Source organism: Trichomycterus rosablanca, chromosome 17 (assembly GCF_030014385.1).
Source record: "Trichomycterus rosablanca isolate fTriRos1 chromosome 17, fTriRos1.hap1, whole genome shotgun sequence".
In the NCBI taxonomy this organism is placed as follows: domain Eukaryota; kingdom Metazoa; phylum Chordata; class Actinopteri; order Siluriformes; family Trichomycteridae; genus Trichomycterus; species Trichomycterus rosablanca.
The window spans coordinates 27,458,080-27,472,362 of record NC_086004.1 but is presented as its reverse complement, the minus strand read 5'-3'; the positions used below and the strand labels follow the sequence as shown (position 1 = coordinate 27,472,362).

Below are 14,283 nucleotides of genomic sequence, written 5' to 3'. Positions count from 1 at the left end.
TTTATAGCAAATCCAGACCTGTCCTAAAAACAGTGCTCAACAGAACAAATCAGATTTTAGAACTAATTAATACAAGTTGATAAAGACAAGCATGCACAGTACATGCTGTACAATATTCACAGACAACCTACAAGTACATCACTTCAGTCATGTAAATAATCTGATGTCAATCAATTAAATATAAGAAATCTGCTATTGCAGGGCGTAAACATAACGACAAGAGAAAACTCAAAGCTTCCCAAGCATTAATTCTAAACTATAACAATTATTACTTTCTCTGTGTTTAAACAGACCAAAACAAAACAAGCATTTCTGAGATTTCCACGGTTTTCCAACTTTGTATCCTGAGCATGTAAAATTCTTGAATGCCAGTTTCGTGTTTTCACTTACAAGACGAGCAACAACAGGGCTGCTTTCCTGTCTATCCTTACAAGGTCAATAATGCTTACTTTGACTTTTGGCAACAGACGTGTGGTATGACCGGAATTTAAATTTGGAATCTCCTAGTCGGACAGACATTACAGCCGTCACTTTTAGTGCAATTATAGCATTTTAAAATAGCAGTTATACCTGGCAATCTGTAATAAAAAGGGCTGAATAATATCCTTACGGCTTGGAGCAATAATGTGGACAGTTAATCCACATGAAGCAGGGAAATAACTACACAGTCCACAGATATGCTGCAACACAGGCAATCTTGGGAGGCGATCGTTTCTGCATATATGATGCTCAGTGGTGCGGTTTGCTCTGCCAGTACATTACACAGCCTTTTCTGCTACTAAAAGTAACCTCATGTGACAGCTTCCATATAAATTACTCTTACCTTGCCACAGAAGGAGCAGGTGTACTTGGCGTGCTGGCTAATTTCAATTTTCTTCACCATCTTCCTGAGAGAGGCACCATAACGGGTACCATACTTTCCCACAATTCCCACCTTCTTGGTGCGCTTGGCCTGCAGAAAAAAAAGATACAAGATGAGTATTGTTTGTTTATTAGGATTTTAACGTCATGTTTTACACTTTTGGTTACATTCATGACAGGAACTGTAGTCACTCATTACACAAGATTCATCACTTCTCATGGTTATATCAAACACAGTCATGGACAATTTAGTGTCTCCAGTTCACCTCACTTGCATGTCTTTGGACTGTGGGAGGAAACCCACGCAGACAGGGAGGAACATGCAAACTCCACACAGAAAAGACCCAAACCACCCCACCTGGGGATCGAACCCACGACCTTCTTGCTGTGAGGCGACAGTGCTACCCACTTAGCCCACTTATATTTTAACGTCATGTTTTACACACTGGTTACATTCATGACAGGTAGTTACAGCTTACTCAAGATTCATCAGTTCACAAGATTCACGTCAAACACGGTCATGGACAATTTTGTATCTCCAGTTCACTTCACTTTTGTGTGAGGAAACCGGAGCTCCCAGAGGAGAACATGCAAACTCCACACAGAAAGAACCCAGATTGCTCCACCTGGGAATCAAACCCAGGACCTTCCTGCTGTGAGGTGACAGTGCCACCCCAAAAGTCAAACTTAACTTCATTTAAACCCACTAACTATAGCTGACACACAACTGTTCCTCCTGGTTGATCATAGCTATACATGCAATACCAGTAGTTTATATCCTAATATAATTAAGTATATATAATTACTCTATACGGACTGTTATGTTAATAATATAATAATATAAGAAGCTGGATTGTAAATAAAAGCTCTCACACGAGCTCTCATATGATCCATTGAAACCTAACATAGTAGCAAACACTGCTAACCATGTTAGCCTGCTAACTATCGTACTGGGAATCCTAATAAGACTCTGAACTTCACCCAGTTAAATAAAAATAACATGATTCCACTAATATAATCCTTTGTTTGCTAATAACTCTACTGCACTTATGTTGTTATAGTGAACCGAAACCGGCATTCCGTTCAAACAGCCCGACTAACTCCATTATAGCACTAGCAACAGCAACCTACGCTTAACAACTAAATATTGCCGGAAATCATCATCTTTATTAATAACTACCAGTCTGATATTATCTCACACACTGTGTAGAAGAGTTTAATGCATAAACCAGAGCAATTTTGATAGGGATGGACGGGATTTATGTGGATTATTTGATCGGACGCAGACACTCACCATTTTAGCAGAAGAGGTGCGGAGCCAAAAGAGGGAGGGTGAAGTGCGCATGCGCGATTTACCATTCTGCGGGCGCTTGGAATGCTGGGATATAGAAAACCGTCTTCAGTGTTCAGTGATGCAGATCACTAAACACAGACGCTAATGTTTACATTATTATTATTACAGTTATTTTATAATGCCTTATTTATAATACTTTATACATTAGCTATGCTTATAGAATACCCATATTTAAATAAAAAGTCAAGCTATTCATCAGAGAAGGCATTTATTAGCCATGTTTTCTGACGAACATAGAAACTACTATAGTACCTTAGCATCACAATCTTACATAATGCTGTTCCGATCCATTTTTACAGCCGATACATGCGGTTAACTACAAGTGACCTTTAGAATTATGTTTAGAATTATGATTTAGTTGATGGAATGACAAACTTCTTTTCAGGTGATGGTTATATTGGGGTTCATTTTCCAACCACCTGGCAAAAAGCAACAATTTAGGTAAACTAGGTAAACTTTAAATAAAAGCTCATAATGATGCATCAGATAATCATATAATACATATGGGAATGTTATGAAGGTTATAAACCAATGTTTTCAAATCAACATTCATCCAGGTCCAGAGACTTCATATGCCCATGTCCACAGATATAATTCACATTTAGAATAAGTTAGCAATATTTTATTAACATTAGAAACCAGTGAAATATCAAACATTTTGACAAAGTTAATTTATACACTTCTACAGCAAACAGGACAATTGTCAGTGTTTTATCAAAGTAACTCCAACTTTTGTTAATAAATATTTTGAAACTGTGGATAACGCACTACACTTGGTGCATAACAGATTCTGTGCAAGTTAGCATATATTAAATTAACATTAGGGAAAAAATTAGGTTCCTAAATTTAAATAAGTCAAAACATGGTAATTACTAGCCACATAAGTCACATAATTATTACATGTGCAATACTATACACAACACTGTAACATACAATAAACAGTAAGTAGACATGAAATGCCATTTGACACCAAGTTGTTAAAAAAAAGCAAAAGCACTACTAAACGTCTCACACTTCCATCAATGTGAAACATGTAAGAGGAATAAAACTAAAACAATCAATAGTGATTAGGGTGAAAAAATTGTAACCTAATGGGTGTACAGATTGTGCTACTGATTTAAGGACTGTTTTAATAGTCATTATAAGATTCAAATGTGCTTAGAATAAACTTTAGACAGCACTGGAATGGTGAGTTTTAAGTTCTTGTGCCCTTTTTGTTACAACATGGCTTGCTGTTTAGAATCCCGTCTCTATGCTGAGGGTCCTCCGAGTTACATGCTCGATGTCCCCTGTAACATACTCCTCGAAATGGGTCTGGTACTTGGCCAGCATTTTCAGCATGACGCGCAGATTTAGCCACCACTGCTCCTTCGGCATCCTGTGGCTGCATAGAAACAAACAAATACAACTGCACTTTACCATTCAGTTAAACAGGTTAATAAGTGAGTTTATGGTGTCAGTAGAAACATTGGGCCACACGACAAGGTTAATCTGGAACCCCAGTCACCGCTGTGTATTATGCTACAAATGTACTCTAAAGCTAGTGGTGTTACTTACTCAAAGTCCGTGTGGTTCTTAAGCTCAGTGACAGGGCTGAAGGCCATCGTTTTCCTTTTCATGCCGATAACGCATGCTGTGTCTGGCGCATTGGCAAATACACGACCTAGGAATACATGGAAGAGATCATGCAATATACTTTTAAACTCTGCAAACAAAATGTCTTAATTTGGATACACAGTTTGATTCTGGTGACCCTATCTGGCTAAAATCACCCTTGCTGTCTGACAAGGGCTGCAGACTCCGAAAACAGCATCAGAAAGAGGACCAGCCTCAGAAAGAGGACTGGGCTACTCTCAGTATTCTTCCCTTGCTTGTGTCATTGCCTTGACTTTATTTTTAAAGATGTAAGAACACTGCCTGTGGTCAGTGTCACTATAGACAGATTACATGCCTTTAAAAATAAAATATAGACGCTAAGGTGGCACAGAGGTCTAATATGCTTGCCCACTACTACAGAGAGTTTAAGCTCTCAATTTTAAATATTAGTGGTGCAACAGGCCTGGCCAGGGACCCAACAGGTAAAAAATACATTCTGTTACCTTGTCTGTAGGTCTCTTTCATTTTCTCAGTGAGCCACAAAACTGACTTTACCCCCATTTTGGTGCCAAAATTCCTGTCAAAGGGTGTAGGGACCCCACCCTAAAAAAAGAGAATCAAGTCAATTCAGCATTTAAGTTAAATAATAATTTGCCAATCTGCAAAACATGAATGGACAGATGAACCAATTATTGGACTGTTTGGATTCCCATTTCCTACCTGCTGCAGGTGTCCCAGAACATTTATCCTGCAATCGAAGATGCCCTTCCCTTCAGCTGAGTACAAGTTGTGGATGAATTCGGTTGTATAGTGTTTGTGGCACTTCTCATTTCTACACAGAAGAAGATAAAGCTGTCAAAGTCTTTACTCTAATGGCACACCATGAAACAATTAGCTGTTGGGGGATTGGAAATCTACACTGTATAAATAATTCATTACAGATTCAACAAATTATGTTGATAAATGTATTTAATGTTTAGACATGCAAAGTCTTCTTATAACACTTTGTGTAAGTTTTAAACATTACCTCAGCACTAGTCCTCGCTGAATGTCATTCTTCATCTTCTCAGTCAAATGTTCCACATTCATCTAACAAAATCAACAAAAGTTTTTTAGATTTAAATGTTAACTGCATCAAAATCACATCTTCAATTTAGCCACATTACTAACTTATTGCTTACAAAGTATGACTAGCAGCTATAATCCTAAACAAGCTACAAGTTTTGATTAAATGAAAGAATTTACCTTTAAGTCATGGATGCTAAATGATTCTTCAAAGATGTAAGCTGCATCTGCACCGACAGCGATGCCTGTGGTGGTTGCCAGATATCCACAATATCCACCCATGGTCTCCACTATAAATACACGCCTTTTTGTTCCAGATGCAGACTGCTTGATTTTATCACAGCTCTAAAAGAACAAAGTACCAGGTACTCATTTTTTATACTTTATTTTTCTGTATTACACAATAAAATGCTTCATATGATAGTTCCAGAAAAATATTGTTAAACAGTGGAACAAGGCACAGCAGCACATACGCTTTTATCCTAATTCATCTATATTGTTAAATTTCTCTTCCTAGCAATTTGTTAAACACAAACACATGCTAGAAATTATTAACATCAAAATCTAACTGATGTTGATGTTCCAAAGTTTCATAGTCCTGAGAATCTGGGTTCAAACCACTAATCCACATTTTATTGTCTGTGAGAAGTTTGTCATGTTTTTCAGTATGAGTGTCCTCCAGGTACACTAGTTTCCACCTAAAATATGTCAGTAGACTGGCCTCACTAAATTGTCTTTAGTAAATAAGTGAGCCTGTGATGGTGTGACATGTTTCTGGTGGGCACTTGAACCATCATCAAGTTATTGCTTATGCATAATATTAGAGATCCAAACCTCCATTGCTGCATTGACAGCTGTGTCTGCTCCTATACTGAAGTCTGTGCCTGGCACATTGTTACTTATGGTAGCAGGAATCACGCACATGACAATACAGAGTTCATCATAACGTCCACGTGCCTCGACCAGCTGCAAAACCCCCTCATAAGCCTGTAAGGGATTACAGACAGACAGATGTAGCAAACATTCACACACCCACATTTTATGTGATTTTTTTTTTTTTCAAGTATTTGTACCTCAAATCCTCCGATAACCAGTAAGGAGTGGATCTTATACTTTCCAATAGTTTCCACTATTTTTGCCATGCAGGAATTTGGAAGTGTTCTAAAATTAAGAGAAGTTCAATTGAAACTAATATTAACTAAACCTTTTCATAGAGAGAATCATGACAATACAGAAACACACCTTTTAGTTCCGAGCAGTGAGCCTCCTTGACCGGTCCACCCTGCTACATCATGCCAGTGCACTTCAGTGACCTACAGAGAAACCCCAGAACATCTTCTATGCTCATCTGCTGTTATTCATGTATTAAATGCAAACTTTTTTATGATTTGAAGAAAGAAAAAGACATGAAATAAGGATTTTAAAAGCTCACTGCATCATTTGCCAGACCCTCAAATCCATCGTTGACTGTGTAGACTCTGAGGCCCTGGGCAAGGCCAACCCTGACTGCTGATCTAACAGCTGCATTCATTCCAGCTGCAGGAGCACCCACGTTTAAGATTGCCATGGAGTGCTCACTCTGATAGCAAGACAGAGAGAAAGAGAATGAGAGAGTTTGCTGTTGTACTGTAACAACTGGGTTTGTTAGTAACATATCTCACCCATTTTTGTCAGGTTTTTTCCCGTTCTAATCTATAGACTTTGATAAAAATGAATTTTAGACTTTTAACAATGTTTCTTCTCTCCCTAATGGTTTGTATTCACTTATAAATAATCTACATCTTCTTGACTACCTTTCAACATAGTGTGTGAAGTGGTTATTTTTTAATATACATTATATACAACAACAACATATACATAATATACATAATATACAACTTCAGCTGTAGTGTTCCAAATCGTTTTAAATATAGAATTTGGATTGGGCCACAGAATCAAAATTTGATTATCATAATAGTATTCTTTGAGTCAGCCCATAAACAACCTTAAGTTAGTTCAGAAAGCAGCAGCTTAAAACAAATGAGCGCATGGGTAGCTTACCACTTCAGACACTTGAATTCAAGTTTCAGGAGCACTAATGACATCTCATACTGTCAGATCAAGGCACCAGCATCAGTATGAGAGGAATACAGAGTGCATAGCAAACTAATTTCCTTGCTTCACAGAGAATCCGATCACATTAGAGACTCTGCTACTACGGTCTTTTTTAAATGTCTGTGTCAAATCCAATTTGATTTAGAACGTCACCATTTACATTTTCAGCATTTAGCAGACGCTTTTATCCAAAGCGACTTACACAATGAGCAATTGAGGGTTAAGGGCCTTGCTCAGGGACCCAACAGTGGCAACTTGGTGGTGGCGGGGCTTGAACCGGCAACCTTCTGTTTACTAGTCCAGTACCTTAACCACTGAGCTATCACTGGCCCTAACACAACAACCATGTCACCAAAATGTCACTAAAACCAACCATGTTTCCAATGGACATCTGGATATCATAGGTGTCTGCAGTGACTGCACCACCAAACAATAAATGTGATAAAAGTGAGTTTGTGGACAACATCACTGACCAAATACTGCCAATTCTTTTCTCTCTATTACCAAAAACATAACAAAAATCTTGAATAGGGAGGATTCCTAAGGATTCTTATAATGTGTAAGGAGTTTTCCTCTTGTCACCCTTGGTTTGCTTATTAGGGGTTTTGGACCTGGATTTTTGTAAAGGTGCTTTAAGCCAAGTTGTGTTACCAGCTGAAACTGTGATAATTAATCTTGTGTCGCATGCTGTATTTACCTAATAGCTGAATGCTGGTTAAGGTAAGTGTATGGGCATTTAAGTTTTAGTGCTAGACAAACTTCTACTACAGCATTTGCTTTTTTAGTAGCATCTTATCCGACTGACCACATTGAAGGTAGGTTCTTCTTTTAAAGGGGTAGGTCCCCTTTCTTTTAAAAGGTGGAATTGTATAATTTTACCTTTGTGTGAGCTGGTTTCTGGTGAGCCAGAAGTTTATACGTGTTCCAGTTATTCTCAAAGCTCCTGCAATAAGGATTTATTCATTAACACATGATCAAAATAAACATATGAAACATGTCTATTCAACACTTACTTTCCACGTAACTGAATGGCTTCTTCAAAGCGCTTTTCATTCATGGCTTTCTGCACCTCCTTTGTCTAAATACGAGCAGAGATGTGTTGAAAAACAAAGAACAGTTTCTTAGAATTGGATTAATGAAATGTTTTATCATTGTTAGGTCATATTACTTGACAACAAAATCACAAAAGCTTGTTTAGAAATGCACATGCATTTAGTGGAAAAGGTTTCAACATTTTTAAAACATTTAGGTCAAGAATAAATTGATCTTATACATAGTGGAGCTCTGTGTATTAGACAGATATATTTAAAAATACATTGTGTCTTGGTATTGTTGGCAATCAATCTGCCTTCATGTGATTATTCAAGCTGTACTACATCAAAAGTTATTGATTAAATGTGAAGAAAACTTTACTAGGTGGGATTAGAAGTGGGACTCACCATATTGACACACTCCATAAGAGGGAGTCGCATGGCCTGGTTACCAGATAGGCCAATCACACAAGCCGGAGTCTCTGGAGTCGCCTCCAGCAGTGCAACGACTGCCTCTACCCCCATTTTACTGCTCTGTATGGACACACAGACAGCAACACTTTACCCTGCTAACATTACTGCTGCTTTTTTGTACAATAATCATGCAATTTTGATAACATTTGTGGTTCTTATAGCTGATGCCATTTCACTTTTTATGATCACCCCTGCTAACTTACCAGCACTCTGTCGAAGGCGGAGGGTGTTCCTCCTCTCTGTACGTGCCCCAGAACAGTGACACGAGTGTCATAACCCAGTCTGTTCACTACAAGCTTGAAGCAAAAAGAAAACAATGCTAAGAGTGAAATGTACTTTATTTATGTGGCAACTGGTCAAAAAATGCACTTCATTGCTGCCTTACATCCTTCACGTAATTGGAGGTTATGGGTTGACCATGTCCATCAATAGCTCCCTCTGCAATGATCACAGTGTTGAGGCGAGAGCCCTTGCTGCGACTCTGCAGAGGAATGAAGTACATAGGACAGTCAAATAACAGTATTTACTTAACTGTGAATCATATAAACCACAATGACTGCAGCACTAATTGGTAGTTTTGTGGTACAAAAATAATCTCTGGCAAATCTTGTGTATGCCTAAATTTAAAGTCTACAGCCTTACCTCTCCCAGACGTGCACACATGTGGTCCTCCCACCCTTCCTCTGGAGGAGCCTCAGGGATAAAGACCCAGTCTGCACCAGATGCCAAAGCCGAGACCACAGCCAAGTACCTGCCATCCATAACACAGTGCCAGACCCGCATCAAACAGACTGGCCAATACATAGCAGACAAATAATTGATATTACTGTGTTTGTAAAATATATTTCACTGGGTGCAATGCAGTCACAAACCACAGACAACATATTTACTTGACTGACATGTGTTTGTTTACTACTTAGGAGTACATAGTAAAATTTGGAAAGATTGTGCTTACCCACAATGTCGCCCCATCACTTCCAGTACAAATGTCCTCTGGTGACTAGAAAAAAACCCCACAGATTTGTAATGTTCAGAACTGGGTATCAGTATTAGAAATACACCTGAACATGATCCAACTATTACAATTATTTAAGCATGTGAGTCTATAAACTCTCACCTCTGCGCAGTCGTGGTGATTGCATCGATGACCTCCATGATGCGATGCAGAGCCGAGTCAGCTCCGATGGTCATGTCTGTTCCACAGAAGTCATTATCAATGGAACCCACCAGGCCTACGATGTTTAGATGGGTGTACTGCTGGGCCAAAGTGTCTGTGATTCTCCCTTAAAAACACAAGCCCAGAATTATTCTATTAATAAACAAATTTGCATTACTATGCTTTAATATTTAGTATGTAATGTTCTTTACAACATTTTATGTAAAACAAAGCATGAACATTTTAGACAGCACTTTACTGTTACTGGAAGGTTAAATCCCTTTTCCCAGAAGCAGACCTGGGTTTATTCTGAAAGACGTTTCTCAAAGAACAGTCAACAGTTTCCTTATAGTTTTTCTTGTAAAATGTACCTTCCTGCACTAGCTGTGCCAGCAGATCACTCCACTCCCTGCGGAAAATGTTGGCCCCGGTGAGGCTACCATCTCCTCCACACACACACAGGTTAGTGATGCCACGCTGAACCAGGTGAAAGGCAGCAGCGAGACGACCCTCTCGTGTAGTGAAATCCTTACAGCGGGCACTGCCAATTATTGTGCCACCCTGGGAGAAACAATGTTAAGTATTCTTACTGATCATTGCTTAAAATGTGCAGTTTGTTAAATCCCTTTGATTCTATATAATTGTTTTATTGATCGTTCATTTACTCATTTCTTTATTGTCTGTTTTACCACCTCTTTATCCTAGTTAAGGTCAGGTGACAACTGACCAGGTGAAAGTTAGGAAACACCCCAGGTCCATCACAAGGAAACACAGCCCCAAAGTACAGCGTTATAGTTTATTTAAAAAATACTGGTAGATAAATAAAAACATTGTCTATTACAGCTAAAACAGGGCATTTTGGCAGCCTCTTGACACTTCTCTTTGCCCTTCCACTTGCAGCCCCATGAATCACAGAATTACACACACACACAAGGGTACATGACTGAGGATGTGTGTCCAGTAGGCTCACATGACCCAAAAAGCAATACAGTGGCTGTAAAACAGGATGGAACATGAACAGTGCTAAAGAACACTGTGATAATCTCCCTGTGTTAATCCTCTCTTAATCCCAATCCTATCTTTTAGCGCTGCCAATGAAAATCACCAAGACAACACACAGTTTTATATCAAGACTCACTGTGTGTATACTGTTATGTTGCTATGTTATTTAAACCTTACTGAGCAGCAACAGCTAGTTAATTACACAATTAAGTAGAAATCAGGCATGTTGGCACTTACAAACTCTGTTCTGATACCTACCAGCTGGATAATGTTGCTCACACTTTGCCAGTTAGCAAGCTTAATGTTGTCCTCTCCATCCACAAGTCCTTGATAACCCTTAGCATGAGGAACAGCATGTTCAAATAAAATCACACAGACAACCATCATGATCTAATGTATTAAATCCAATGTATCATGATCTGATGTGTTAAAAGATCATGACCTTACCTCATAGATCAGGTAAACCTTGGCACCAACAAAAATACCCATGCGCGTTACTGCACGAACAGCTGCATTCATTCCTGTACATTGTGCATACGCAAAAATTTGTCATATTTCATGTGCTATTTGAATTCATATTCATCTATCCATACTACTAATATTATTCAACAGTGGTTTAATAAACATCAGGCCTCCTGAATAAACAGATATTAAACACCAGTAAACATTAATGAAACGTTCTAAACTGGCAGTAATAAAATGTGTAGTTTAATAACTTGAATGATATTTGAAGACACATACTTCATTGCTTTAAATGTGCAGTTTGTTAAATCCCTTTGTTTCTATATAATTGTTTTATTGATCGTTCATTTACTCATTTCTTTATTGTCTGTTTTACCACCTCTTTATCCTGGTTAGGGTCGGGTGGGTACAACTGACCAGGTGAAACTTAGGAAACACCCCGGACAGGTCCATCACAGGGAAACACACACATCTATCATATATCTATCAGATATTAAACACTATTAAACCTGGATGAGAAGTTCTAATCTGGCAGCATTAAAATGTGTAGTTTAATAACTTAAATGATATTTTAAGACACCTGCTGTCCTTGATAGTATCTTGTCCTATCTGCCCATCGATCTTAATCAGAAAACAAGTGTTTTTACACCTTTGTGCTAAATTTGTACTCATTTTGATGTTGTAAAAAGGTTTAGACCTTATTAATGTAAAGAGGATGCATACAGCTATACATCTAAGGCATAATTCAGACATAATATTAATGCTGGACATTTTCTGAAGTGAATCTGTTAAATTATGGTGAATGTAATTATATAGACTAAAGGGAGAATTTTTAGCTCTAGTAGTTAGATATTAAACCACAGACATAGATTTGGCACTGGACTTGTGGGCAATACATGTCTATAACATGACTAGCAGCAGAAATGTAAACCAGTCAGTCAGGCTTTGTGTTCTTCAAATTCTATTTCACTGACTATGTTTTCCAGATAATTCAACTAAATTAAATGCTAATATTTAGGCTAACAATTAGGCTACGTATTGGTTGGTGAAGTTTAAACTTCAGAATGATTTTAAATGTATTTATTCAACAGATTTAAACTGGGTTGGTTTTAGCATTACGTTTGGTTGCTTTTAGTAGTATGTAGTAGTTAATTTGCTTACTAGTATTAACTTAGTTTTATATGTAAATAAATATCTAGGGGAAGTGAAGGAGGGCACATGGAAAATAAAATGAGACGCGTCCCTGAGATTTGTGGCACGCCCACTACATGTGCAGGACCGCTGTACGTGACAGGAACGTGTTACGTAACTTCAAAACGCATCATATAGATCACGTTAAATAGTTTGTGTCCAATTGTTTCATGGTATATAATATTTAAGCAACTATTTGTTGCAATCATTCGAAGTAACCTGCTGAACCTGCCCATAAAGTTCCTGCATGTTTGGCATTAAAATCAATGGGCGAATATGCAAACAAAAGCAAATGATTAACACGAATAGACCAGCCTGATCCAGCTGCACTCCTAATCACAGATTGCAACAAGTCTTCTATAAATGTGTTAATCAAGATTCTGAGAATGATCAGATGTTCACCTTGTGCATCTCCACCGCTGGTGAGAACAGCAATCGCTTTTCCAGCTCCTTTCATCCGCAGTTTCTCAAAATCCACTAACATGATGATGCCACTGCACAGAAAAGCTCAGCACAACGGGGTGAAAATGTGCCTGTTTGAGGTCCAGACTCTGTAGAGGACTGAAAAACAAACAGTCCTTTCAATCCGCACAAAAATCTGACCTGCTGAGGCGACTGTTTGGTCCAATGAGCTTTTTAACATGCACAGGACATGGCAGTTCTGCTGCTGCTCCGCCTATTATCTGTGCTGCACGACTGTTTAAAGGAACTGGGTTTTATTCTAATGCACTGTGTGGCTCTTTACAAAACTAACATTACTAAAAGTGTGTCAGTAATCAGAAGTGCCAAACATGAAGTAATTAAATATTTTTTTAAATCAAAATAGCATTGCAAAATCTTTACAAATTAAATCTAAACGTAAAGGTAAATAAAAAGTGCCTTCATTATTATTATTATTATTATTATTATTATTATTATTATTATTATTGTTGTTAGTAGTAGTAGTAGTTCCTTCACAAGAGGGAGCTGTATAACAAGTCGCCTAGTGCATGTGTCACGTACACCAAGAGAACGGTGCAGATCTGAATCCTTGAGCCCTTCATTGACTCATGACGTGTTTGTTTTGCTCTGGTGCTGTTCTGTGTCACTGCAAAATGTTATTCTGACTCATCTGAATGGTATACAGGCAAACTTTTTATTCTATTAATAATGCTTCCATCCACAAGGCACAATGTATGTTTTAATATGGTTAGAAGTACTGTATAGGGTTTATGTACAGTATATCTGTGATATGGACTTTACAGTCAAATCTTAACCCGGTTAAACACCAATGGGACATTTTTAACAGACATAAGACTGCATTTACTTTCTTGTTGTCATAATATAAATATTATGTGTCCGCATTGACCTCCCATTCAACAGTGTTTACTGCTTTTGACACAAAATGGATACACAGAGCTGGGATCTCAAATACATCGCATCGAATCTGACGGCTAAGGCTGAGCGGCCACATGAACAACGATTGGCCTGTTGTTCAGATTTGGGCGGGACTAAACCGGATGGGGTCTCTCTCCCATGACTGGTGCAGTTACGACCTCTGCTGGCTGATTGATGCCGCCTGCACAGAGATGAGAAAAGAGTTCTCTCAGGGTGTGTCTCGCCGTACACAACGCTAAGCTGCACTGCACTCCTCAAAGTGTAGGTGATAAGATGCATACAGCATGCTGCCCACGTGTTGGAGGGGGCGTGGGTTAGCTTTGTTCTCCTCAATCAGAGCGGGGATCGGCATTGGTGGAGAGGAAGCATGACGCAATCGGGAAATTGGACGCGCTAAAAGGGAGAAAAAGGGGAGAAAATGCATAAAACTAAATATATTTAAAAAAATGGATACACTAATGTGCCCTTATTATACTGTAGAAGTAGTACAGGTAATACAATAGAGGTATGAGCTCTTAAATACTATATGCACATTACAATAATATATGAATTCAGCATTTAGAGTTATATTGTATTATTGAATTCTGTTGCAAGCAAATGACATTTTTTAAAAGTAGGTA

At 38.3% G+C, this 14,283-nt stretch overlaps 2 protein-coding genes across 3 annotated transcripts in view; both read right to left on the bottom strand.

Moving 5' to 3' along the window:
* Window positions 1-14,283, bottom strand: part of rpl37a (ribosomal protein L37a) — a 59,719-nt gene that overhangs the window by 1,050 nt on the left and 44,386 nt on the right. Inside the window, exons 1-2 of one of the 2 annotated variants that reach the window (XM_063013086.1) lie at window positions 2,156-2,234; window positions 824-952 (exon numbers count right to left, since the gene is read on the bottom strand). In XM_063013086.1, the coding sequence (XP_062869156.1) occupies window positions 824-952; window positions 2,156-2,206 (180 nt within the window). In that variant the 5' untranslated portion in view covers window positions 2,207-2,234. Of the gene's footprint in view, window positions 1-823; window positions 953-2,155; window positions 2,235-14,283 lie in introns of those variants that run through there. The other variant, XM_063013087.1, reaches the window with a different exon arrangement.
* Window positions 2,816-12,875, bottom strand: pfklb (phosphofructokinase, liver b). Its single transcript, XM_063013533.1, has 22 exons — window positions 12,689-12,875; window positions 11,081-11,154; window positions 10,892-10,969; window positions 10,003-10,192; window positions 9,593-9,758; window positions 9,431-9,475; window positions 9,118-9,226; window positions 8,861-8,956; window positions 8,679-8,771; window positions 8,410-8,535; window positions 7,984-8,048; window positions 7,850-7,913; window positions 6,309-6,455; window positions 6,119-6,189; window positions 5,950-6,037; window positions 5,711-5,863; window positions 5,057-5,221; window positions 4,839-4,900; window positions 4,532-4,643; window positions 4,315-4,414; window positions 3,773-3,878; window positions 2,816-3,599 (listed from the first exon to the last, which is right to left on the bottom strand). Exons 1-22 carry the CDS (start codon window positions 12,768-12,770, stop codon window positions 3,452-3,454), a joined length of 2,340 nt encoding a protein of 779 aa, XP_062869603.1. The 5' UTR covers window positions 12,771-12,875; the 3' UTR covers window positions 2,816-3,451.

What these genes read in the sequence shown, in the direction of transcription:
- pfklb (XM_063013533.1), bottom strand. Translation starts at nt 12,770, where the DNA reads ATGTTAGTGGATTTTGAGAAACTGCGGATGAAAGGAGCTGGAAAAGCG. An exon ending in TGGTTATCGGAGGATTTGAG is followed by an intron (nt 5,864 to 5,949) that starts GTACAAATACTT and finishes AATCCCTTACAG; the next exon opens with GCTTATGAGGGGGTTTTGCA. An exon ending in TTAGCATCCATGACTTAAAG is followed by an intron (nt 4,901 to 5,056) that starts GTAAATTCTTTC and finishes TGATTTTGTTAG; the next exon opens with ATGAATGTGGAACATTTGAC.